The 27,742-nt window shown below is 42.8% G+C and overlaps 1 protein-coding gene across 6 annotated transcripts in view; it reads left to right on the top strand.

The window, feature by feature from the left end:
- LOC137355501 (annexin A4-like) overlaps positions 1–27,742 on the top strand; it is an 83,094-nt gene that overhangs the window by 48,845 nt on the left and 6,507 nt on the right. For all 6 annotated transcript variants that reach the window (XM_068020716.1, XM_068020715.1, XM_068020717.1 and 3 more), the window contains 5 exons: positions 4,228–4,307; positions 4,971–5,027; positions 10,449–10,542; positions 17,422–17,517; positions 21,083–21,141. In XM_068020716.1, coding sequence (XP_067876817.1) covers positions 4,228–4,307; positions 4,971–5,027; positions 10,449–10,542; positions 17,422–17,517; positions 21,083–21,141 — 386 coding nt within the window. The remainder of the gene's footprint in view (positions 1–4,227; positions 4,308–4,970; positions 5,028–10,448; positions 10,543–17,421; positions 17,518–21,082; positions 21,142–27,742) is intronic.

Genomic DNA, 27,742 nt, shown 5'->3' on the forward strand with positions numbered 1-27,742 from the left:
TAAAACTAAGGCTGCGTTTGCTGATAATGCAACCACTAGGAGGCACTACTTTTTAAAATTTATTCATTCATGGGATATGGGCAGCGCTGGCCAGGCCAGCATTTATTGGTGTTCCCATGTATTTGCTGCCCTTGTCATTCTAGTTGGTAGAGGTCGCGGGTTTGGAAGGTACTGTCTAAGGAGCCTTGGTGCATTGCTGCAGTGCATCTTGCAGATGGTACACACTGCTGCCACTGTGAGTCGGTGGTGGAGGGAGTGAATGTTTGTAGATGGGGTGCCAATCAAGCGGGCTGCTTTGTCCTGGATGGTGTCGAGCTTCTTGAGTGTTGTTGGAGCTGCACCCATTCAGGCAAGTGGAGAGTATTCCATCACACTCCTGACTTGTGCCTTGTAGTTTGTGGACAGGCTTTGGGGAGTCGGGAGGTGAGTTACTCGCCTCAGGATTCATAGCCTCTGACCTGCTCTTGTAGCCACGTTATTTATATGGCTACTCCAGTTCAATTTCTGGTCAATGGTAGCCCCTAGGAGTTGATAGTGGGGGATTCAGCAATGGTATTGCTGTTGAATGCCAAGGGGAGATGGTTAGATTCTCTCTTATTGGAGATTGTCATTGCCTGGCACTTGTGTGGTATGAATGTTACTTGCCACTTATCAGCCCAAGCCTGGATATTGTCCAGGTCTTGCTGCATTTCTACAAGGACTGCTTCAGTATCTGAGGAGTCACAAATGGTGCTGAACATTGTGCAATCATTAGCGAATATCCCCACTTCTGACCTTATGATTGAAGGAAGGTCATTGATGAAGCAGCTGAAGATGGTTGGGCCCAGGACACTACCCTGAGGAACTCCTGCAGTACATGTCCTGGAGCTCCGATGATTGACCTCCAACAACCACAACCATCTTCCTTTGCGCTAGGTATGACTCCAGCCAGCGGAGGGTTTTCCCCCTGATTCCCATTGACCTCAGTTTTGCTAGGGCTCCTTGATGTCATACTCGGTCAAATGCTGCCTTGATGTCAAGGGCAGTCACTCTCACCTCACCTCTTGAGTTCAGCTCTTTTGTCCACGTTTGAACCAAGTCTGTAATGAGGTCAGGAGCTGAGTGGCCCTGACAGTACCCAAACTGAGCATCACTGAGCAGGTTATTGCTAAGCAAGTGCTGTTTGATGGCACTGTTGATGACACCTTCCATCACTTTACTGATGATTGAGAGTAGGCTGATGGGGCGGTATTTGGCCGGGTTGGACTTGTCCTGCTTTTTGTGTACAGGACATACCTGGGCAATTTTCCACATTGCAGGGTAGATGCCAGTGTTGTAGCTGTACTGGAACAGCTTGGCTAGGGGCGCGGCAAGTTCTGCAGCACAGGTCTTCAGGACTATTGCCGGAATATTGTCAGGGCCCATAGCTTTTGTAGTATCCAGTGCCTTCAGTCGTTTCTTGATATCACACGGAGTGAATCGAATTGGCTGAAGTCTGGCATCTGTGATGCTGGGGACTTCAGGAGGAAGCCGAGATGGATCATCAACTCGGCACTTCTGGCTGAAGATTGTTACAAATGCTTCCGCCTTATCTTTCACACTGATGTGCTGCGCTCCCCCATCATTGAGGATGGGGATATTTGTGGAGCCACCACCTCCAGTTAGTTGTTTAATTGTCCACCACCATTCACGGTTGGATGTGGCAGGACTGCAGAGCTTCGATCTGATCCATTGGTTATGGGATCACTTAGCTCTGTCTATCGCATGCTGCTTACGCAGTTTGGCACGCAGATAGTCCTGTGTTGTAGCTTCACCAGGTTGACACCTCATTTTGAGGTATGCCTGGTGCTGCTCCTTGCATGCCCTTCTGCACTTTTCTTTGAACCAGGGTTGGTCTCCTGGCTTGTTGGTAATGATCGAGTGGGGGATATGCTGGGCCATGAGGTTACAGATTGTGGTTGAGTACAATTCTGCTGATGGCCCACAGCGCCTCATGGATGCCCAGTTTTGCATTGATAGATCTGTTCGAAATCTATCCCATTTAGCACGGTGATAGTGCCACACAACACGATGGACGGTATCCTCAATGTGAAGGCGGAACTTCGTCTCCACAAGGACTGTGCGGTGGTCGCTCCTACCAATGCAGTCATGGACAGAAGCATCTGCAGCAGGCAGATTGGTGAGGATGAGGTCAAGTATGTTTTTCCCTCGTGTTGGTTCCCCCACCACTTGCCGCAGACCCAGTCTAGCAGCTATGTCCTTTAGGACTTGGCCAGCTCGGCCAGTAGTAGTGCTACTGAGCCACTCTTGGTGATGAACATTGAAGTCCCCCACCCAGAGTACATTTTGTGCCCTTGCCACCCTCAGTACTTCAAGTAGTGTTCAACATGGTGGAGTACTGAGTCATCAGCTGAGGGAGGGCGGTAGGTGGTAATCAGTAGGAGGTTACCTTGCCCATCTTTGACCTGATGCCATGAGACTTCATGGGGTCCGGAGTCGATGTTGAGGACTCTCAGGGCAACTCCCTCCCTACTGTATACCTCTGTCCTGCCAGTGGGACAGGACATACCTGGGGATGGTGATGGCAGTGTCTGGGACATTGTCTGTTAGGTATGATTCCATGAGTATGACTATGTCAGGCTGTTGCTTGACTTGTCGGTGGGACAGCTCTCCCAACTTTGGCACAAGCCCCCAGACATTAGTAAGGAGGACTTTGCAGGGTTGACAGGGCTGGGTTTGCCGTTGTCGTTTCCGCTGCCGAGGTCGATGCCGGGTGGTCCGTCCGGTTTCAATCCTTTCTATTGACTTCGTAGCGGTAGGTACAACTGAATAGCTTGCTAGGCCATTTCAGAGGGCATGTAAGAGTTAACCACATTGCTGTAGGTCTGGAGGTCACATGTAGGCCAGACCAGGTAAGGACAGCAGATTTCCTTCCCTAATGGACATTAGTGAACCAGATGGGTTTTTACAACAATTGACAATGGTTTCTTGGCCATCATTTGGCCAGATTTATTAATTAAATTCAAATTCCACCTTCTGCTGTTGTGGGATTCAAACCCGTGTCCCCAGAGAAATACCCTGGGACTCTGGGTTACTAGTCCAGTGATAATACCACTACGCCACCACCTACCCATAGCACTATATTGGTGGAATATTGGCTGATTTTATTTTTCATACATCAATTTTTCCATCATTTTAAATTATAAACCATGCTTGGACTTTTTGGAGACCCTAACTTTGAATAACTCCAGGACAAATGCTGTCTACTGATCATTTTATCATCTGGTCATAATTGGATGGAGTTTCCCAGAATGGACCTAAGCTTTTGAATATTATAATTTGTCTCCTCGCTCCTCTCATTCGTCCAGTACACTTTCATGTGCTGCTTTCAAATGCAAGCTACATTCCTTCCCCACCAGAAATATCAGGCTATACTGGATGAGCAGCCTTCTCTTTTTTTCTTTCTCTCTCGAAAAGAGAAGGCTGAGGGGTGACCTAATGGAGGCCTTCCAAAATTATAAAATGTTTTGATAGAGTAGACACAGAGAATGTTTACACTTGTGGGAAAGAGCAGAAACCATCAATAGAAGATAGTCACCAAAAATCCAATGGGGAATTCAGAAGAAACTTACTTACTCAGTGGGTGGTGAGAATGTGGAACTCACTATCCCAGGTAGTGGCTGAGGCAAATAGTATAGATGCATTTAAGGGGAGCCTAGATAAGTATCAGAGGGGTGGAAATTCGAGGGTTATGCTGATATAGGTGAGGAAGGATGGGAGGCTTGAGTGGAGCATAAACTCTAGTGTGGATTGGTTCTGCTGAATGGCCTGTTTCTGTGCTGTATGCTCCATGTAGTACTGGGCTTCAGGCATAGATGCTGAGGAGATTTAAAATGGGTGAATTTGAGATTAGGTTAGTTGAGGCCTTAACAAAACTAGAATGTTAGTCAACATTCCATTACACCGTTGCCAAATATCAGTTGCAGATGTAAGAACCTGTGTGGTGGGAAAGAAGGATGTGTATTGCATGAATTTTTAATACGTACTCCTGTATGTATTGTACTTGTGCAAATTTGGTTTATATTCGTGGATATTACTGCTCAGTGTGAGAGACATTTGAGAAATGAAATAAATAAAAGCATATTTTGTATTTCTGAGGCTATTTGGCTATTTCAAAATGCCAAATAAAAATAAACTTTCCAGTGAGTGAGTAGATGAATATGTTTGAGTCATTTTTCTCTTTTATAGAGAATGCAACGAGTTTGAAGGATGCTCTGAAGTCCGAGAACAGTGGTGACTTCGAAGAACTTTTGGTGTCCCTGCTGAAGGTTAGTGTGCTTTGTATCCATGCTATTCCATTCAATGGAACAGTATATTCATTTTATATTTTAACACTTCATATTATGACTGTAGGTAAACTGGTATATAAATTTCATGAAAATACCGCATTTTGAGAGAATTATTTCATAATAAAAAAAGTGATGACTTGCGTTCCTCCCCGTAACCATCTGATGCAATAACAAGCTATGGAGACCATATATTCCATGGCTCAATGCCTAGGTTCTGGTGGGTTAGCCAATTGTACCAAGGCAATAGTAAGGCTCTGTAGAAAAATAAAATACTGCAGATGCTGCAAATCTGAAATAAAAACAGAAAATGCTGGAAATAGCAGGTCTGGCAGCATCTGTAGAGAGAGGAAGATAATGGGGAGGGGGGGGGAGGTAATTTTATGCTGTTCCACCGCATCGAGTTTGCAGGTGGGGAGAGCATTTAATTGGGTGGGATGGTGGCGGGTGGGTACCCCACCTCCACCACAATTAAGTTTGTGGCAGGATGGCCCGTGGACAGCCTTTCTGCCCTGCTGCCAATTGAGATCCTTAAGTGAGCAACTAATTTTAATAACTTTGTGTATTTTGAAAATTGTGATTAGTTTCTTGAATAACTGACTTTTATGCAATGAGATCCCAGTCAAACGTGTACTTTCTTTTTAGGGAAAACGAGATGAAAATTACGAAGTGGATGAAAGCCTTGCAAAAGTAGATGCTCAGGTAATTACTGTGCTTTTTACATCAACATTCTAATTGATTGATTATTGTTTTTAGATGTTGATGATTCAAGAACCAGCCCCATTCATGGCAGATGAAGTCTTCAGCTACCAAACTCTATTTTTAATTTTTGAGAAGGGAATTGAAGGCCACACAATTTAATGGGTACAATTGTCCTTTGTGTAATTACTGAACAATGTTGCTATTCTGAATGAAATATTAGGAGATTCCTTTCTTTTGGGCCTCCTTATCTCGAGAGACAATGGATACGCGCCTGGGGGTGGTCAGTGGTTTGTGAAGCAGCGCCTGGAGTGGCTATAAAGGCCAATTCTGGAGTGACAGGCTCTTCCACAGGTGCTGCAGAGAAATTTGTTTGTTGGGGCTGTTGCACAGTTGGCTCTCCCCTTGCGCCTCTGTCCTTTTTCCTGCCAACTACTAAGTCTCTTCGACTCGCCACAATTTAGCCCTGTCTTTATGGCTGCCCGCCAGCTCTGGCGAATGCTGGCAACTGACTCCCACGACTTGTGATCAATGTCACACGATTTCATGTCGCGTTTGCAGACGTCTTTATAACGGAGACATGGACGGCCGGTGGGTCTGATACCAGTGGCGAGCTCGCTGTACAATGTGTCTTTGGGGATCCTGCCATCTTCCATGCGGCTCACATGGCCAAGCCATCTCAAGCGCCGCTGACTCAGTAGTGTGTATAAGCTGGGGATGTTGGCCGCTTCAAGGACTTCTGTGTTGGAGATATAGTCCTGCCACCTGATGCCAAGTATTCTCCGAAGGCAGCGAAGATGGAATGAATTGAGACGTCGCTCTTGGCTGGCATACGTTGTCCAGGCCTCGCTGCCGTAGAGCAAGGTACTGAGGACACAGGCCTGATACACTCGGACTTTTGTGTTCCGTGTCAGTGCGCCATTTTCCCACACTCTCTTGGCCAGTCTGAACATAGCAGTGGAAGCCTTACCCATGCGCTTGTTGATTTCTGCATCTAGAGACAGGTTACTGGTGATAGTTGAGCCTAGGTAGGTGAACTCTTGAACCACTTCCAGAGCGTGGTCGCCAATATTGATGGATGGAGCATTTCTGACATCCTGCCCCATGATGTTCGTTTTCTTGAGGCTGATGGTTAGGCCAAATTCATTGCAGGCAGACGCAAACCTGTCGATGAGACTCTGCAGGCATTCTTCAGTGTGAGATGTTAAAGCAGCATCGTCAGCAAAGAGGAGTTCTCTGATGAGGACTTTCCGTACTTTGGACTTCGCTCTTAGACGGGCAAGGTTGAACAACCTGCCCCCTGATCTTGTGTGGAGGAAAATTCCTTCTTCAGAGGATTTGAACGCATGTGAAAGCAGCAGGGAGAAGAAAATCCCAAAAAGTGTGGGTGCGAGAACACAGCCCTGTTTCACACCACTCAGGATAGGAAAGGGCTCTGATGAGGAGCCACCATGTTGAATTGTGCCTTTCATATTGTCATGGAATGAGGTGATGATACTTAGTAGCTTTGGTGGACATCCGATCTTTTCTAGTAGTCTGAAGAGACCACGTCTGCTGACGAGGTCAAAGGCTTTGGTGAGATCAATGAAAGCAATGTAGAGGGGCATCTGTTGTTCACGGCATTTCTCCTGTATCTGACGAAGGGAGAACAGCATGTCAATAGTCGATCTCTCTGCACGAAAGCCACACTGTGCCTCAGGGTAGACGCGCTCGGCCAGCTTCTGGAGCCTGTTCAGAGCGACTCGAGCAAAGACTTTCCCCACTATGCTGAGCAGGGAGATTCCACGGTAGTTGTTGCAGTCACCGCGGTCACCTTTGTTTTTATAGAGGGTGATGATGTTGGCATCGCGCATGTCCTGGGGTACTGCTCCCTCGTCCCAGCACAGGCATAGCAGTTCATGTAGTGCTGAGAGTATAGCAGGCTTGGCACTCTTGATGATTTCAGGGGTAATGCTGTCCTTCCCAGGGGCTTTTCCGCTGGCTAGGGAATCAATGGCATCACTGAGTTCCGATTTGGTTGGCTGTATGTCCAGCTCATCCATGACTGGTAGAGGCTGGGCTGCATTGAGGGCAGTCTCAGTGACAGCATTCTCCCTGGAGTACAGTTCTAGGTAGTGCTCAACCCAGCGGTCCATCTGTTTGCGTTGGTCAGTGATTATGTCCCCCGATTTAGATTTGAGGGGGGTGATCTTCTTGATGGTTGGCCCAAGAGCTCTCTTCATGCCATCATACATTCCTCTGATGTTTCCGGTGTCTGAGGCCAGCTGAATATGGCTGCATAGGTGTTGCCAGTAGTCGTTTGCGCAACGCCTAGCTGTTCTTTGTGCAGTACTTCTGGCTGCTTTAAGTGCTGCGGATGTTAAATCGCTGGGGGCTTTCTTGTAGTTCAAAAGTGCAATGCGCTTAGCGGCTATGACAGGTTCCAGCTCTTCATTATGAGATTGAAACCAGTCTGCATTTCTCTTCGCACTTTTGCCGTAGGTGGTCAAAGCTGACTCATAGATGGCGTCTCTGATGTGGGCCCACTTGGTCTCAGCATCCCCTGTGGGAGTGTTTTGAAGGGCTGTTACAAGTGAATTTAGAAATTTTTGTAACAGCTGTGGGTGAGAAATTCTGCTCGTGTTGATGCGCAGGTGGCCCTTCTGCTTGGAATGATGCAACTTCTTTGGTCTGAGTCTAACCTTGCTGCACACCAGGGAGTGGTCGGTGTCGCAGTCCGCACTGTGGAAGCTGCGTGTGATTTGAACACTGTTTAAGGCGGCTCGCCTTGTGACAATGAGGTCTAGCTGGTGCCAACGACGTGATCTTGGAAATATTAGGAGATTCCTTTATTTAAAGATTAATCATAAGACTTGTGTCTAGTGTCATGCTAACGAGAAGTGCAGCAATGAAAATACTGAACCAAACTGAAGTGTTATAAAAAAAATTGACTTTCCCTTTTAAAAAGTGGGCAGTGTGCTACAAAATGGCCACCGAAGGTCAGGTTGACTTGACCTATATATTCAAACTGCCTCACTTTCTGCTGAGGACATAACGATACATTCCGGGTTAGGAAGTGTCAATTACATCCATCCTGAAACGATTAAGTGACATTCCTGAATTGAATGGATTCTTCTGAAACAAAGAAGGCGTGAAATAGCCACATCCTGGGCCATTGTGTGGTAACAACAGGGAGAGGGCCATGCGTCTCCTAACACAGGCTAATGTGAGAGATTTTTTAACTTTTTAAAAGGTAGCTCTCTGGAGAGAAAGCAAGTAAGGTCAGAGAAAGGGAGTCCAGCCAAGGACTGTGCAAAGTAGCCCAGCAAAAACCAAAGAAGGAGCCCTGCTGCAAATTCTACACTTCAACTTGGTGCAGCAAAGAACTGAAAGTGACCACTGCCTCCAGTCTGAAGTCTGAACCAGCAGAAAACTACAAACACCACCCAGGCCTGCAACTTTAAAAAGAAACTGTCTGCCAAGATTCAACAGGGGGTTTACTGTGAACCCCAAACATCTACCTCACTTCAAACCACTTATCCTTTTCCTCTATCTATTCTTGTGTGTGTATGCATGTATGCGTGCATGGGTACAGTTATAACCATTTTAGGAATGCATATTGTTGAATAAATAGTTAAACTTTTTTAAACCTACAAGAAAACCTATCACTGTCTCTTTATTTGACAAATAAAACACAAGGGGTTAAAACCCTAGGTAACAAAAACAGTTGCTGTGGTCAGTTGGAAGGTGAACTGTGGGAACAAGCCACATTATCCCTCACCTGACCATAACACTAGATTAAATGTCTGAAGGCATGTAAGTAAAAAAAAAAATCTTTCTTTCAAAAAAAATCTCTTCTGTAATGTTAAATCACAATCAAGTTATTTCTTGTATTTAGATAACTAATCTACTTAGGAAACTTGCAATGATGAATCACAAGCTATTCTTCAATGTGGACATCATGGTGCTGCCTACCTACTGTTGACAGAAAGAATATATGATTAAAAATGAATCCTTGTAATACATTCAATGGTGTTTTTAATCTGATCTCTGTCTTTAGATATTGGTTAGAAACTGCATACAATAACATCGATAGTGCTGAATGAGATTACATGCTCATCGAATAGAATCATAGAATTGTTACAAATCACTCCCAGATATCCACTATTATCAAAATATCCTAATGTGTACACTTTTGCTTAATAATTATTTTCTACCCAATTTTTAAACTAACGCATCTGAAATCCTAAAGTTTTAACCTAATTAATGGTGGGAAAAGTTTTATTTATTCTTAGCATCCAGATAGATTTCCATTTATGCCTCTAGGTTTCTACCTATCCTCCCAAGATCTTGTGATGACCATTGCCAGAAGGACAAGAAGGTGGCCTGCTCCCATATCTTGACTAAGGCTGTTCTGAATCCGTTTCAACTGCTAAGTTCTACCACTGATATTTGTCCTCTTGCCCCAAAAGGAATTGCCTGGTGTCCACTCACCGTCGTCTTGCTGTTGAGACCTTGGTAAAATGCAAAATCAAACTTGTCAGATTACATCGATCCAATATGCTGCATTACCATTGTAAGCCCTAGAAAATATGTATTTATGTCTTGTCAAAGGGAACAAAGAGAACATCTTTAGGATGTTCCAAAGCACTTCAAAATCAACTAATCACTTTCTGAAGTGTAGTTGCTGTTGTAATGAAGATGCAGCAGCCAATTTGCACACAGCAAGCTCCCACAAACAGCAGTGCAATAATAACCAGTTTTTAGTGATGTTGATTTGAGGGATAAATATTGGCCAGGATACCAAGCTTAACTCCCCTGCTCTTAGAAATAGTGTCATGGGATCTTTTTGCGTCCATCTGAGAGAGCAGACAGGGCTTCAGTTTAACGGCTCATCCAGAAAGATGGCACCTTCAACAGTGTAACATTCTGTTGCTACTGCTGCAGAGGGTCCACCCAGATTTTCTTTTTTGAATTCATGTCTCTGGAGTGGGACTTGAACCAAGAACCTTCTAATTCAGGGAAGAGAATGCTAGCAAATGAAAAGGTGGTGCTGTTTGAGCGAGGATATTGACCAGGACACAATTTGAATTTCTTGCTTATTTTTGAATAGCGTCCGGAGATCTTTTAGGTTCTTCTGAAAATGTCAAAACCTCTATTAAAATCGCATCTCCAACAATGCAGCACTCCTTTAGTACTGCATGAAAGCATCAGCTTAGAGTGTGCTCATGTCCTGAAGTGGTTCTTGAACTAACAACCTTATGATCCAGATGTAAAAATACTGATTTGAGCCATTCTGGCAGTTTAGGACTTGAAAGAAAAACCTCAATCAAATCTTTTATAAAAACAAATTGTACTTCCTGTCATGAAATTTAATATTTGATAGCTTTCACATTAGTTTGCATTTCTGTACTTTTTTTAAAGACCAATGTGCTTTCATTTCAGGGGTTGTTCGCTGCAGGAGAAGACAAGTGGGGAACTGATGAGACAAAATTCATTAAGGTCTTCTGTAGGCGGAATTTCACTCATCTGCGAAGAGGTAGAGTGCAGCATTCTAGAATGTATTAACATGCTCTGCTTCTATAATGCTGTGTATTTTGATGTTTTTAATTAAATTGGCTTCTCTTCACTGGCTGTTAGTGGCTAATAGACTATTCACTCATCCCAAAGTTTCATGAATGATGTGCCCAGAAAACCAGAAAAGTATGCAAGTGAGCTGGGATCAGCACATTTATATAGGGACACATTGGAAAAGGTTGCTGCTGTTCAATGGCCATGCTATCAACACCATAATGTAGGCTGCAAGGATCGAATATGCCATGCTTTGTGGTTTTCTCTTGGAGATAAATTGCAAGCTTTAGAGGACCTTACTTCAGGAGATGAAATGGGTTGTCTTCAGTGCACAATATGTGGATTGTACATATTCTGTTAAAGGACCAAGTTTGATGGGTTTACTTTTTGTGTTATTTATGCTTTCTTGTGTTCAAGTCATGAGGTCACACAGCCTTGGCAACTGAGAATGAATATATAGTAATGCAACATTTAATGTTATCTTATTACAAGTTCTTAATTCATTCCTTCAAAGTGGAATGTAATAAAACAAACTAATTTCAGTTTTTACTGGCAAAATGTTATTGGGGTTACAAATTTGTTAAAATCTTGATTAAAATCATTTACATTTCAAGAAAGTTAAAGTTAACCAGATTCAGAGGATTTAAAACTTGGTTCAAGGAATAAGTTGAACTCATTGTGAAATGTTGGTTTTAATGAGTTAGGGTTGAATGGCTCCTTAAGAACTTAAAGGTTTCAAATGTTACAAGACCGGAAATCAAAGCGGCTCGCACAGCAATATGTCTTAATATGGTATGAATTTCCCGGAATGTTCATCACTTCCTCATGTTGTAGCTTTAAGGGGGAGCCATTCAGTTGCAACCAATGGTAGCCCATAAGAAAATGTTCTGATGTAAAACTGAGCTTGACTCAGTTGGTGTTACTTTGGTCCTTGGATAACGAAGTTCTGTATGAAAGCTTAATGATGGGTTTGAGATAATATCTAAGTTGATGCTTCAGTACAGTACTGAGGGATGCCTAACGGGCAAGTATTGAATGATGATGGAATAATTTATATTCGTGATTTCCTTTAACATCACAGTTTTTTTTAGTAGCTTACTGACTAATTATATAATCTGAAATAAACTAGTTGTTTAATTCAAACAATGATACTTTAGGGATAATCTCTAACTTCTCATGCTCAGTCTAATATTACATCGTCTGTTCCAGTTGTTACCACCAGGTGAGGAAGGGGGCTCGGGCTCCCCTCTTGCCCCTTTCCTGGTTTGGCCATAGCAGGGTTTATCTTTTAAAACAGTGTTTTTAGCTTATCACCTCAGTGAGTGCTTGCTCACTGCTCTCTAGTTGTAATTGCAAATGAACCAACCAGACAGCTTTTCTTGGTTTTAAACAAGAAAGATGTAAATTTATTAGCTTTATCACTCTAAGTCAGTTAAAATTACTAAAATATGTGACACAACCACGCTAGAATGCATACGAGATAAACACACACACACACAAATAGATGCAAAGGGGAAGAAAGAATTGTGGGGGTGGTTGTTGAAGTAGGGTTGGCAATAAAGGGAATTCCATTACTGTCTTTTCTTGTTGTAAAGTCGTTGGTTGAAGTTGAGATCTTGGAGTTCTTGCTGGGGCCTTGTGCACAATTTCCGACTTTCTTCTCTAGTACCAGAAGGCCGAAGAGGTGCTCTGTCTTGAGGTTTAAGCTGCTACCGTGGGTCCCTGGGACTTTGTTGGAGGGAGAGACAGAGAGATTAGATTAGATTAGATTAGATTAGATTAGAGATACAGCCCTGAAACAGGCCCTTCGGCCCACCGAGTCTGTGCCGAACATCAACCACCCATTTATACTAATCCTACACTAATCCCATATTCCTACCAAACATCCCCATCTGTCCCTATATTTCCCTACCACCTACCTATACTAGTGACAATTTATAATGGCCAATTTACCTATCAACCTGCAAGTCTTTTGACTTGTGGGAGGAAACCGGAGCACCCGGAGAAAACCCACGCAGACACAGGGAGAACTTGCAAACTCCACACAGGCAGTACCCGGAATCGAACCCGGGTCCCTGGAGCTGTGAGGCTGCGGTGCTAACCACTGCGCCACTGTGCCGCCCCCAGAGAGGTGCTTTCTTCTTTGAGTTCAGTTGCAGTCTGTTCATTTTTGTGAGGCACAATTCACACAGTCCCCAGTCTGGCTAGCAGGTAAGTCATGTGACCATCTTTGTTTGAGACAGCGTCTTCTGGGAGGTTTATTGATTTTAGAGTCTTCCAGACAATTGGTGGGGGATGGAGTTTTGTCTCTTAAAAAATCAATGGCTCTCAATGTCTTTTGATCATCACTATTGACAAAACCCATATCGTTATTTGAATCAGGGAACATTGTCACTCTATTCAACTGTCTCTCAGAATGCAAATGTGCAACCATGTTTTCAGATGTTCATCTCTGTGATCTTTTAAAACATTTTATGTGCAATGTCCAGTAAAAAAGGTTCAAATAGTGTTCCATATGACGAAATTAATATGTTTCCATATGGCAGGTGTGATTTCCATTACATAATGCATATTAAAGATCACATGCCACTATTTAACAAAAAGCAGGAAGTTCTCCTGATGTTCTGGCCAACATTTCCTCAATCAATATCACACACATACAAAAACAAATTAAAGCAAAATAATGCGGATGCTGGAAATCTGAAATAAAAACAAGAAATGCTGGAAATACTCAGCAGGTCTGGCAGCATCTGTGGAGAGAGAAGCAGAGTTAATGTTTCAGGTCAGTGACCCTTCAGAACTCTACAAAAACAAATTGGTCATTTATCACATTGCTGGTTGTGGGAAGTTGCTAGCTGCCATGCTGGTTTACAAAAGTTACTATTCTCCAAAAGGAATTACTTGTATCAAGTGCTTTTGATATAGTAAGGCTGTATGAAACACTGTATTTAAGATTAATCAGATTGTATGGCACCAATTGCAACTTCACAAGACTTGAACAACCCAGTGGGTGACTGCAGGCAATTGTGTAAATGTCTGACACAAAGTAGCAAATCTAGAATTGCAAGTCAACACAATGAAAAGCTAAGAACCAAGAAATAAAATTGCAGAGAGCTCACTGGAGGGAGAATGCCACAATCATGTCGTTCTCACTGGCAGCAATGTTTGGAAGAAAGATGTCCATATTTGTTTTCAAAGAAAAGTATCAAATTGCTTGCAGAAGAAACATGCTGAAAAGCAATTCTAATAATTGCAATAGCATCTAGAGAATTCCTTTTAAAAAGAGGGCATATCTCAATTGGAATGAGTGATACTCCCTGGGACAGGGAAATACCATCTCTGCATAAGCTCCTGCCCAACATCTAAAGAATTTTCTTGGAAGGGGCAATGGCCAGCAACAGTGAATAGCATTTATTTGTGCAAGGACTGTGCTGCCAGCACCTTTTATGCACCCCCCTCCTCCCAAAACCATCTAACAGGCTCGTTAGCCAGATCCTATTGTCACCCTTAACACTAATTAAAAATGAGGAAGGTCATTCAGTTCACAAGTCCATTCTTCTATGGACCATGTAAAATCCAATTTATCAGTGCTTCTACCTAATGCATTTCATCTGCCTGTAAAAGATCTACCAGTGTAAATCGGACAAAATTCCAGATTATCTCTTGGACCTTGAATCTCTGTGTACAAATTATTTTGAATCCACATTTTTTCTGCAGCATTAAGTTTCTTGGGGGAAACAAACATACCAATGTACTCCTGACTTGCACCATTTTCCCAAAATTACATAATTGCATGAAAACAGTTGAAAATGATTATAGCAAAAAAAAAAGTTCAGAGATAGTGCCTCTTTATTGCAAGACATTTTACCTTGTTCTGCAAACTGAGCATTTCATTAAAGGGAAAGATGAAAGTTCAAAGAGAAGAAAGAATGTGGAACCTGCTGCCACATGGATTGACTGAAGCAGGTAATATTGGCTCATTCAAGAGATGGCTTGATAGATACATGAGGGAGAGTGGAATAGAGGAATGTGGGGCAGGATGGAAAGAGGTTATTAATTAATTGCAGTAAGAGGCTCAAGAAGTGTATAAACACCGGCGTAGAGCATTTTAGCCGAATGACTTATTTCTGTGCTGTATATTTTATGTAATATAGTTGTGAATTCAGCTGTTCCTAATCTGCTGCTGTAAAAACATCCCAATGTCATGCAATAAAGGCACCATCCTGAATTTTTTCAAGTAAATTTAATGCATTTCTATGCATGCAGATTTTTGGAAACTAGAGTTAGCCAATGGTTTTTTATCAATTCAGTTGTAAATTTGCATTTTTAATTTTAAATGTTATGATGCACAAGGGCAAGTGCTGTATGTGGCATATGTAATAATGGGTTAATTCTTCAAGTGTTGTAAAGCAGTTTTACTTGTCTAACTGCTGTTTAGGTTACAGCACCACTCATCAGTTTCTTAACAACTACCATGTTTTCACATGCTTCCTACAGTATAGGTTGATCTGATCCTAAGAGTGTGTGCCTTCTGCAATCCAACAGTTGATGACATTGCACAGAACACGAATTCTGTTGTGAAACACTATCATTTTAGATATATTAAAATGTGACTGCATAAGTGTAGTACAGCTAAGTGTTTCCACATTGGGCGTAGCTGCTAAAATGACGTGGCAGTTAACTGAGAATACTAATTGCAGTGTTGAGTGCTGCTAGCTAGCAGCCAACACTCCCTGTAGATATTTACTCATTCTGCTGAAAAGCCTTGGGACCTGTACAACCCTGCTATTGTGCTACACCGGTTTTTCCTAGATTCACTGGAAACAAAACCAGGAACTAGTGAAATATCAATGTCAATTAACCATTCTGAAACTGCAAAGGATGATACAAAATATATTTTACCACTGTACTCAAACAGACTATCAATCCCAATGAATGTGTTTAGCATACATTTCTGATAATGCAGTTCAAAATGTCCTGGACCACAATCTCTACATCTTGGGAGTTGGTCCACTTCCAGAAGTGATTGACTTTGAATAGTCATTCAATCCATTCATAAAATGCTATTTAAACCTCATGTAGATTGATTTCTTTTTAAAAAGAAATCATATTTCAAAACTGCACTTTATTTCTGATTTTAAGTGTATTGTCTATCCTGATAATACAGTATTTATATTTCTGGTGATGCCAGAAAATTACTATTGGTTTTAATTTTCTAAAGAGGAGTTGTATTTCTTAGAAATGACTTTGACAATATGTATTCATAAGGTACACTTTTTAGGGTCTTCCAATTTTTTCTTGCTCTACTATTGTATGGTTTTGGGTATTTGGGAGGAGTCGTGCTCACACGTTTTGTGTCACTGGCCAACAGCAATGCAAGTTAGTGAGAGTTATTGTCAAGAGCAGAGTGTCCAGCCTGCCCTTCCAGGACCATGTACAGACCCTGCTGATTAGCAAGCTGGCCGTTAAACTTAAGTTCATCCAAAACTCTACAGCCGATATCCTAATTTGTGACAAGCCCTGATCGCCCATCACCCCTGTGCTCATTGACCTACATTGGCTCTTGGTCCGTTGATGCCTTGATTTAAAAAAAAACTTATCCATGCTTTCAAATCCCTTCATGGCTTCATGCCACTCCCTATCTTTGTAATCACCTCCAGCCTTACAATCCTCTGAGATATCTGCGTTCATCTAATTTTAGTTTCCTGAGCATCCCTGACTTTTAATCACTCCACCATTGGTGGCCACACCTGGAGTTGCCTAGGCCCTAACGTCTGGAATTGCCTCCCTATACCTCTCCATCTCTCTTCCTCACTTTCTCCTCCCTTTAAGACGGTCTTTTTTAAAACGTATCTCTTTGACCAAGCTTTTGGTCATAGAGTCATAGAGTCGTACAGCATAGAAACAGGCCCTTCGGCCCACCGCGTCCATGCCGACTATAATGCCATCTGACCTAATATCTCCGATGTGGCTCAGTATCGTATTTTTTGTTTTATAACGTTCTTGTGGAGCGCTTTAGGATATTTTATTTCGTGCTTATATAAGGACACTTAAAGGTGCTATACAAGTATAAGTTGTTCTGCATGCACAAGTGATCTGATATAACTCTCCATCTTTCCTTCCAGACAGCGATAGATTAATGTGTAGGAAAGCAAGCCTGTACTCCAACACTTTGGCGCTCTCTGTTAATGTTTCTGTGTGTGCTCTTAATCTCCTCTCCACTGCAACAAATTGCTGAGTTCTTTAAAGCTGCTGGTCAGATCTGGCTTGACTGCAATCTGGCATTTTATTCAGAAGAATCCTCTGCACTAAGAATTCAAATTTCCTTTCCAGTAATCTGATGAATTGAAGCTGCTGCCCAAAGCACTGTGTGATATCACTGGAAAATAACTTTTTTGTCTTTTCCTGAAGAGGAATACTGCCCAAAATTACCTATTTTCTGACTCTCTGTTAGGGAATATGATGATTGAGAACACTACAAGGTTATACTTTGTGAGGCTGCACTCCTGCATAGAGTGGTACTGAGTATAGATTTATGGTGACTGATTAATGACCAAGAAATTGGGAGGGCTGTGAATCAAGTACACTAATCTTAGCCCTGATTCCTCATTCTGTGCTCTTGTCAAGCAAGGCTCCTTACTACGAGTGCAGATTTGTAAAATGTATCCTATCAATCCTCTTTATATCAATGCATCCTTTGGTGACTTCAGTTTTATAAAACTTGAAAAACTTTTGTTTAATCAACTACTGTTCCTGTAGTAGTTTAAAATTGTTTCATAGTGTGAGAGGCATGCTGATATTATCTTCAATTTTCTAAATATAGACCCCTATTTCTCTTTGCTTGTAGTGTTTGAAGAATATTATCAACTAACTAACAAAGATATTGAAGACACCATTAAAGATGAAATGTCTGGTACATTTGAAATGGGAATGCTAGCTCTGGGTAAGGATTAATTTATGTTTCCATACCAGGTCTATGATTGTAAATTGCACAACTTCCAAGTAAAATTGTGGATTGTAAGCCTTTGTCTTTGAAGGAAGGTAGGTGTTTGACATCCAGAGCTGGATGAACGGAAATTTCCTACAATTAAATATTGGAAAGACTGAAGCCATTGGTAGGAATTTTCACAGGCAAGGGTGTGTGCCCCAAAAAGTGATATTATTCCTGACAACTTCCTGCCCTCTTCCAGGTTTCACCTGGGCGGGCTTGAAGGCATGCAGGGAACCCCCATGCAGCTGTCTGATAAAATATTTAAATATTCAAGTTGGTCATTAAGTTCTGTTTCAACCAAGGATTCTGCCAGCGGACCTATTTCCTGAGCTGAAAGGTCAGGGTCACCGAGGTGAGTGCACAGTGGGGAGTGCTTCTTCAGTGTAACTGAAGCCTTTGCTGGGAAGCCTTTGATCAGTGAAACTGAAGAGCTGCTCACAGCACTCCTTCTCGGACAGTATTTTCAGTATTTGGGTGATTACCAACTTCTGGAAAGTCACCACCTGTCTTGCACTTCACTTACCTTCAGCTGCACTTCCTTGCTGCTAGCTTTCACCACGGCATGGGAGCAGCTTCTGCAGCTTGACCTCGCATCTCTGGAGAGCAAAAGGAGCAGCAACATGAACACTAACAGCAGCAGGAACAACACCAGTACCAACTGCCTTCACCTCAGTATGCCGCTTCACAGGGCAGAAGGGCTGGACATGACGTATGTGAGCACCAGTGCCTCAGATGTTGCTGACACCTGCAGCCTCCTGGAATGAGACTTCCTTCCCAGTGGGCTAGGTGGGCATGCATTACCAGTAGCCATCAAGGATCCTGTCACTGGAAGGCCACCCTTGGGTCTCTGCCTCTCCCTGTAAGGAGAAAAAGCAGAGAGTTATAAGAGCTAGTAATGGCTTGTCTGGATAGCTAGCAAGGACAACATTTTGTGGAGGATGTCTGTGAGGCATGGCTGCAAGAGGGCATGGACTCCGCCTCCTTCTGTATTGTAAATGACTCTATGACTCTAGAACGAGGGTGAGTGTTAGCTGCTCAGATGGGAATGTAAGGCTCCTGGAGAGAGAGGAATGAGTGCAGGTGTGTTCTGGAGAATGCTGAGAAAGTCAATGTGGGGCTTGGCATCTGAAATTGCTATGCCACTCATGTTTCCTGCCCACCTGAGGTCCTGGATCCTCTTGGTGCCCTGTCACCAGGTTGGAGGGACCACACTTCTGCTGCTGCTGATGACTTCCTTGGCCACTTCCCTGCATGCCTGCTTTGTTTGAAAGGCTTTGGCAAGCATCACTTTACTGCAGTCCCTTAGATCCTGCAGCAGGATGTCCAGGTAAGAGTGGGGAATAGCCTTCCCAGGGTTCCTTTCCTTACCTGTGGTTGCCGCAGCCTCAAAAAATCCATGTCCCGTTGAGCCATTCTAACCCAAGCCAGGATCCCTTTTGATTTAAAAATTCTTCCTTTGACAGAATGGACACCCTTCCTGATTTGGCCGGGGAACCTGGAAGTGGGATGCTAATGCTGCAGCTCAGTTAAAGAGCCATGGCAAAGCCAGCTGAAGCTGTCAACAGGTTCCCAACACTAACGGTGCTGCCATTTGGCCAGGGATCAAATTGAGAAAATTTTGCCCATTGCCTTCGGTCAATACCACAAACTCCATTCTTCTCGTTGGCAATTATGAGTCTGAACCAAATGGTTTACAACCTTGGTGTCATATTTGACCCCAAGGTGAGCTTACAACCAGATATACAGTCTTGCTGATATCTGCACTATTTCCACTTCCATGACATTGCCCAGCTCCATCCCTGCCTCAACTCGTTTGTTGCTGAAACCCTCATCCATGCCTTTGCTACCTCTAGACTATTCTAATGCACTCATGACCAGCCTCCCATCTTTCACCCTCCATACACTTGAGTTTATGCAAAACTCTGCCCGTGTCCTGACTTTCACCAAGTCCTGCTTTCCCCATCAGCCCTGTGTTCACTGACCTACGTTGGCTCCCGGTTGAACAACATCTCGATTTTTAAAACTCTCCTTGTTTTCAAATGCCTCCATGGCCTGCCCTTCCCCATCTTTAGTCTTACAACCCTCCAAGATATCTGGCTTCTAGGCATTCCCAGATTTTAATTGCTTCACCATTGGCAGTGTGCCTTCAGCTGCCAAGGACCTAAGCTCCGGAATTCCCTCTCTAAGCCTTTCTTCACGTATCTGACTGTGACCTTAAAATGAAAGTACTGATCATTCTCTCTTTACCCCCAATTCTATTATGGAGTATATGAATGTTATATTTGTACAGATTTCGTAACATGTTCAACAAGCTTTGCACAAAAGGCACATTCTGCCCATTGTTTTGCCTTGTACTTTTTTGTCATCTACCTCTTTTTCCTCCTTTAAAACTTACCTCTTTTAACCAAGCTTTGGTTATTTGCCCTCCTTTGAGGGCTTAATGTCAGATTTTGTTTACCAGTCCTGTGAAGCACCTTTGGACATCTTACTATGTTAAGTTGCTGTATGAATGCAAGTTGGTGGTGGCAGTGATTGGGCTTCGATGATGCACCATGCAAACTTCCAGAATGAACTTCAAGTATTTAAGAGGGGTATTGCCATAAAAAGGCAGCTGTGTCTTCCAGTTCAAAACTATAGCCTATATTCATAATGTTCGGTTCAAGCAAGTGTTGCAGGCCTACAGACAAGATGTGTGGGCCTACAAGGGAGCAGAAAATGGCTGGAAAAACTAAAGGTTGATCCAGAGCACTTTATCTGGGAAAGGCTAATGGAACTGAATGTGCATCCAAGATCAAGGTGATAGAAAGAAAGTACTTGCATTTAGGTCGTGCTTTTCACATTCTCAGAATGTTCAAAAGTAATCCATTGTCTGGAAAGCTCTTCAGAAGTGCAACCATTGGTGTTTTGTAGGAAATTCTTTCTTGGTCAAATGAATTTGAATTGGTATTCATTCAGGTGGTCCAAAAAATGTTTGTTTTCTTTCTAAGTTGGTCTATGCAGTGGCTCCCAGTTTTCCTGTGTAACAGTTGCTATAATTCAAAACAATTCACAGTACAAGATACTACTTTGCATCACCAGGCTCTATAAAAATACAAGTATTAATACTTTAGAATCTACAATTGTGAAAATCCATTTTCGTAATGCAATACCTGAAGAGGCTGACAATCCAACCCCTAAAAACAAAGGAATGTTTAATATTTTCTACCATTTTATAGAAATGAATTTTATATTGAATACATTTATCTGTCCCATTTCATCATAATCTTTATAACAGTCTTTTAAAAACAATTTACAACATAAGTGAGATTAACGTAGCATTTGAATGTGTCTTTAAAATGAAGGTGCTGATCTTTCTCTCTTTACCCCCATCTTAAAATAGAATATATGAAAGTTATATTCGTACAGATTTTGTAACATATTCAAAAGGCACATTCTGCCCATTGTTTTGTCTAGTACTTTTTCAGTAGTTGTGAACCCGACTTATTTATGTTGTGGTTTTTGCTTTTGTTCACTGTAGTGCAATATGTGAAGAGTCCAGCAAGCTTTTTTGCAACAAAGCTTTATGAAACTATGTTGGTAAGCATCAAAGAAGGTTTTGTAGTTTTTAATTTAACTTGCATCCATTATGCATCATTGTAACAATTGTGGGTTTTGTAAAACCATTTTCTTTCAACAATTTCAGAGTTCCTGTTGACCACCCAGCTTCCCCGCTGGTCCCATGTTAGCTCCCCTTTTAAATCTGCTGTCCACACCCCTCTCAAAAAAAACCCTTGACCCCACTGTCTTTGCAAACTGCTTCCCTTTCCTGTTCAAAGTCCTTGAATGTTTTGTCACCTCCAAAATCTGTTTACATCTTTCCTGGAACTCCATGTTTGAATCCCTCCAATCTGGCTTCTGCCCGCCACAGTACCGAAACAGTCCTTATCAAAGTCACAAATAACATCCTATCTGTGACAAAAGTAAACTTTCCCTCCTCATCCTCCTTGACCTGTCTGCAGTCTTCGACATCATTGACCATACCATCCTCCTCCAATGCCCCTCCATTATAATCCAACTGGGTGGGACTGGTTCCAGTTTTATCTACCTAATCATACCAGAGAATCACTTGCATTGGCTTCTCTTCCTGCTCCCATATTATTACCTCTGGTGGCCCCTTCCTATTTCTTATCTGCATGCTGCCCCTCGGCAACATCATCCAGAAGAATGGTGTTAGTTTTCACATGTATGCTGACAACACCAAGCTAACCTCACCACGTCTCTCTCGACTCCTCCACTGTTGCTAAATTAACAGACTGCTTATTCAACATCCAGTACTGGATGAGCAGAGATTTCCTCCAACTAAATATGGGGAAGAATGAAGCCATAATTTTTTTGTCCCTGCTCCAAACTCTTCCCTAGCTACTGACTCCATCTCTCTCTCTCTCTCTCTCTCTCTCTCTCACTCTCACCCTCACTCTCACCCTCACCCTCACTCTCACCCTCACCCTCACCCTCACCCTCACCCTCACCCTCACCCTCACCCTCTCCCTCTCCCTCTCTCTCTCTCTCTCTCTCTCTCTCTCTCTCTCTCTCTCTCTCTCTCTCTCTCTCTCTCTCTCTCTCTCTCTCTCTCTCTCTCTCTCTCTCTCACTCCCTCTCTCTCACTCCCTCTCTCTCTCTCTCTCTCTCACTCCCTCTCTCTCTCTCTCTCTCACTCCCTCTCTCTCTCTCTCTCTCACTCCCTCTCTCTCTCTCTCTCTCCCTCTCCCTCCTGGCAACAGTTTGAGATTAAACCAGTCTGTTCGCTACCTTGGCATCACCTTTGACCCCGAGATGAATGTTGAGACATTGCTAAAACCACCTATTTCCACCTCCATAACATTGTCTGATTTTACCCCTGTCTCAGCTCATCATTCATTGTTACCTCCTGACTTGACTATTCCAATACGCTCCTGGATGGTCTCCCACATTCTACTTTCTGTAAACTTGAGGTCATCCAAAACTTTGCTGCCTATATCTTAACTCTTACCGAGTCCTGTTCACCTATTGCACCTAATTAGCCCATGGTTAAGCAAAGTCTTGATTTTAAAATTCTCATCCTTGTTTTCAAATCCCTCTATGGCCTCGCCCCTCCATATCTCTGTAATCTTCTCCAGCCAACAACCTTCGAAATATCTGAGCTCCTCTAATTCTGGCCTCTTGAACATTGCCAATTTTTAATCACTCCACTATTTGTGGCCGTGCCTTCAGTTGCCTAGGCCTAAAGCTCTGGAAATCCCTCCCTACACCTCTCCTGTCTCTCTCTAATTCACTTTTCTCCTTTAAGACATACCTTAAAACCGACCTCTTTGACATATATTGTTTTATAATGCTCCTGTGAAGTGCATTGGGATGTTTCATTACATTTAAATGCGCTATATAAATATAAGTTACTAATTCATTTGTCCTCCTCTAAGCAGACCTTGTTCCTTACAATTGGAAGCTGAATCTTTTCAGTGACTGCCCTTGTGGAATTGTGTAACCCATAGGATTAATAATTACACTATTTGCAGTAATCTGTGCTGGAGTTACTATAAATCTCGTAATAACATTCTGCATTTTAAGTTGGTAGACTATTAAGCTTTGATCAGGATTTATAAACTAAAATAACACATGATTTGCAATTACATTTAAGTGGAAAGGATGAAGCATAAATGCGTATGCTAACTACAAAACAGTACAGTTAGCAAATGTCAAAAGAATGTTAGTGATCGAATCTTGGGGATTTATCTGACTTCATCCCATTTATGGGCGGCACAGTGGCGCATTGGTTAGCACCGCAGCTTCACAGCTCCAGGGACCCGGGTTCAGTTCTGGGTACTGCCTGTGTGGAGTTTGCAAGTTCTCCCTGTGACCGCGTGGGTTTCCGCCGGGTGCTCCAGTTTCCTCCCACAGCCAAAGACTTGCGGGTTGATAGGTAAATTGGCCGTTGTAAAATTGCCCCTAGTGCAGGTAGATGGTCGGAGAATTGAGGGAAGGTGGGGATGTGGTAGGGAATATGGGATTAATGTAGGATTAGTATAAATGGGTGGTTGTTGGTCGGCACAGACGTGGTGGGCCGAAGGACCTGTTGAATGGAATTGAATTGTCATTTAGTACTAAAGCCGATCGCTATTGAATCTACTCCTTCTGACCTTTTCTCAAAACTTCAGAGAGATTCTGTTCTCATCTGTTTTTTGTTACCTGTGACTTGAGCTTCTAGCCAAATGTGACCAGATTGAAATTCATACATACTTTCAGAAGGCTTTTGACAAAGTTGCACAAGAGATTAGCATGTAAAATTAAAGCGCATGGGATTGGGGGTAGTGTATTGCGATGGATAGAAAATTGGCTGGTGGACAGGAAACAAAGAGTCGGGATAAATGGGTCTTTTTCCAAATGGCAGGCAATGACTAATGGGGTACCGCTTGGACTCCAGCTATTCACAATATACATTAATGATTTAGATGAGGGAACTAAATGTAATATCTCCAAATTTGCAGATGACACAAAACTGGGTGGGAGGGTGAGTTGTGAGGAGGATGCAAAGAGGCTTCAGGGTGATTTGGACAAGTTGAGTGAGTGGGCAGATGCAGTATAATGTGGATAAATGTGAGATTATCCACTTTGGTAGCAAAAACAGGAAGGCAGATTATAATCTGAATGGCTATAAACTGAGAGAGGGGAATCTGCAACGAGACCTGAGTATTCTCGTTCCAGTCACTGAAGGTAAGTAAGCAGATCCAACAGGCGGTAAAAAAGGTAAATGGTATGTTGGCCTTCATAGCGAGAGGATTCGAGTACAGAAGCAGGGATGTCTTGCTGCAAAAACAGGGCCTTGGTGAGGTCACACCTGGAATATTGTGTGCAGTTTTGGTCTCCTTATCTGAGGAAGGATATTCTTGCTATAGAGGGAGTGCAGTGAAGGTTTACCAAACTGATTCCTGGCATGGCGGGACTGACGTATGAGGAGAGATTGAGTCAGTTAGGACTATATTGGCTGGAGTTCAGAAGAGTGAGGGGGGGGGGATCTAATAGAAACCTATAAAATTCTAGCAGGACTTGACAGGGTAGATGCAGGAAGGATGTTCCCGATGGTGGGGGAGTCCAGAACCAGGGGTCATAGTCTAAGAATATGGGGTAAACCTTTCAGGACTGAGATGAAGGAGAAATTTCTTCATCCAGAGAGTGGTGAGCCTGTGGAATTCGCTACCACAGAAAGCAGTTGAGGCCAAAACATTATATGCTTTCAAGAAGGAGTTAGATATAGCTCTTGGGTTTAAAGGGATTAAAGGGAATGGGGTGAAAGTGGGAACAGGTTACTGAGTTAGATGATCAGTCATGATCATAATGAATGGCGGAGCAGGCTTGAAGGGCTGAATGGCCTACTGCTGCTTCTATTTTCTATGTTTCTATGTTAAAATAGTCCATTCAGCAATTCAAATAATACATATCCAATTGTTAGCGCAATGGCAATTCACACAATCTGCATGTTGGTGTCTGTAGGAAATGCTCACCATGCCTACTCTGACACTCCCCAGGGCCCTGCCATTCACTGTATATGTCCTGCCCTGGTTTAACTTCCCAAAATGCATCACTTCGCACTTGTCTGCGTTAAATTCCATTTGCCAATCCCTTGCCCACTTTCCCAGTTTGTCTATATCCTGTTGTAACCTTAGACAACCTTTTTCACTGTCCACTATACCACCAATTTTGGTGTCCTCTGCAAACTTACTAATCATGCCCCCTACATTCACATCTAAGTAATTAATATATATAGCAAACAACAGAGGGCCCGGCACCGATCCTTGTGGCACACCACTGGTCTTGAATCACTGAGCCAATTTTGTATCCAATTGGCTAGTTCACCCTGGATCCCATGTGTTTGAACCTTCTGGACCAGCCTACCATGCGGGACCTTGTCAAAGGCCTTGCTAAAGTCCATGTAGACAACGTCCAATGTTACAGTTGTACATAATGTTGGTTAGGCCGCATTTGGAGTACTGTGTGCAGTTCTGGTCACCGCACTACAGGAAAGATGTGATTAAGCTAGAGAGGGTGCAGAAAAGATTCACAAGGATGTTGCCTGGTTTGGAGGGCTTGATTTATAAAGAGAGATTGGATAAGCTGGGTCTGTTTTCCCTGGAGCGAAGGAGGCTGAGAGGGGACATGATAGAGGTATCTAAAATTATGAGAGGCATAAATCGGGTGAATAGCCAGAGTCTGTTTCCCATGGTAGGGGTGACTAAAACTAGAGGGCATAGATTTAAGGTGAGAGGGAGGAGGTTTAAAGGGGATCAAAGGAGTAAATTTTTCACACAAAGAATAGTGGGTATCTGGAATGAGCTGCCAGAGGTGGTGGTGGAGGCAGGAACAGTAGCGACATTTAAGAGGCATTTGGACAGGTACTTGAATGAGCAAGGCAAAGAGGGATATGGAATTAATGAAGGCAGGTGGGATTAGTATAGATAGGCATTATGGTCGGCATGGACGTGGTGGGCCGAAGGGCCTGTTTCTATGCTGGACAACTCTATGACGCCCTATATTAGTAGCTGATGTGATAATTTTGCAGTGGGAAACTGAGCTAGCTCTAACGGAACACAGGAAATTGGAGCAGTGGTGCAAACATTACCACTTTACAATTAGTGACCCCACCTACTGAGAACAATGGATGCCTTTTTTCGTCTGAACCAGCAGAGTGCTTTTTTGAAACCAAATATATCAATATTTGCAAAGCAGTTAAGATAAGGAAGACGAGTCTGTTTTTGTGCAATTTGCTTGTCCAGTAGTATAGTTCTACAAAGAAAACTGACTTCTTTCATTTAGCATGTAGAATGATAGAATATATAGTTCAGAAGTCTGAATAAACCCTTTTTTACTTTAGCAGTTTGAGAAATAAACACCCAACAGCTTTTTTAATATAGCACCTTTAGTGTTGTAAAATGCTCTGAGGAGCTTCATAGGAGCATAATGAGACAAAATTTGACACCAAGCCACATAAGTAGATTTTAGAGCAGATGACCAAAATCTTGATTAAAGAAGTGTCTGAAATGAGGAGAGTTAGGCAGGCAGAGTGTTTAGGGAGGGAATTCCAAAGCTTCCCTAGATGGCTCACAGTGGAGCAAAGGAAATTGGGGATACAGAGTTTTGAGATTATTAGGGCTGTTGATGTTGCAGAGATGAAAATATGAAAGGATTTGAACACATGGATGAGAACTATTTGAGGTGTTGCTGAACTGGGAACCAGTGTATGTTAGTGAGCACAGGGGTGATGGGTGAATGGGACTTGGTGTGAATTAGGATGTGGGCAGCAGAGTTTTGGATGAGCTGAAGTTTACGGAGGGAGGCCAACCAGCAGAGCATTGCAGTAGTCAAGTCTGGATGTATCAAAAGCATGCATGAGGGTTTCAGCAGCAGATGGGCAATGTTATGAAGGTAGAAGTAGGTAGGCTTAGTGATGGAGAGGATATGGGGATGGAAGCCCAGATAGGGATGAAATCAGATTCTAACTTTATGAACATTCCAGTTCAGCCTCAGACAATGGCCATCTAGAGGGATAGAATCAATCATCACTCAAACGGAATTTCAGAAGACGATGGCTTCAGTCTTCCCAATATTTAATTAATTAAAATTTAGCAGTTTAAGAAATGGATGTCCTTGGGTCCAGTAAATAATCTAACATAAAATAAAGTTTATTCAGTCTTCTGAATTATACCTTTCAGAATTATATATTGTCCTTTTCTTGAAAATCTTGGCCTAGTGGGGTAGGGATGGCCTTGGAGCAAGCCAGAGGACCACGCAGATCTAATCCTCAATTTCCAACCCCTGGATGGGTGTTAAATCCTGGCAGCATGCTCCCTGCCCCCAAGGGCCTTTGTATTTGGAGGGGGGGATCTGATTTGGGGCAGTGGGGGATTGTGGGATACTTGAGGCACACAAATAGTGCTGTAAAAATACTTACCTTCTCCCTGCAGCTGCCCTCGCCTCCCTTCAGCTGAGAGGTTTTCCAGGCCTCAGGAAACCCGATAGGCCACAGGTAAACATCTAAAACAGGTTAAATAAGAGACTAATATAAAAGCAAAATACTGCAGATGCTGGAAATCTGAAATAAAAAGAAGGGTCACTGACCCGAAACATTAACTCTGCTTCTCTTTCCACAGATGCTGCCAGACCTGCTGAG

The sequence above is a fragment of the Heterodontus francisci genome, chromosome 42 (genome assembly GCF_036365525.1).
Source record: "Heterodontus francisci isolate sHetFra1 chromosome 42, sHetFra1.hap1, whole genome shotgun sequence".
In the NCBI taxonomy this organism is placed as follows: Eukaryota; Metazoa; Chordata; class Chondrichthyes; order Heterodontiformes; family Heterodontidae; genus Heterodontus; species Heterodontus francisci.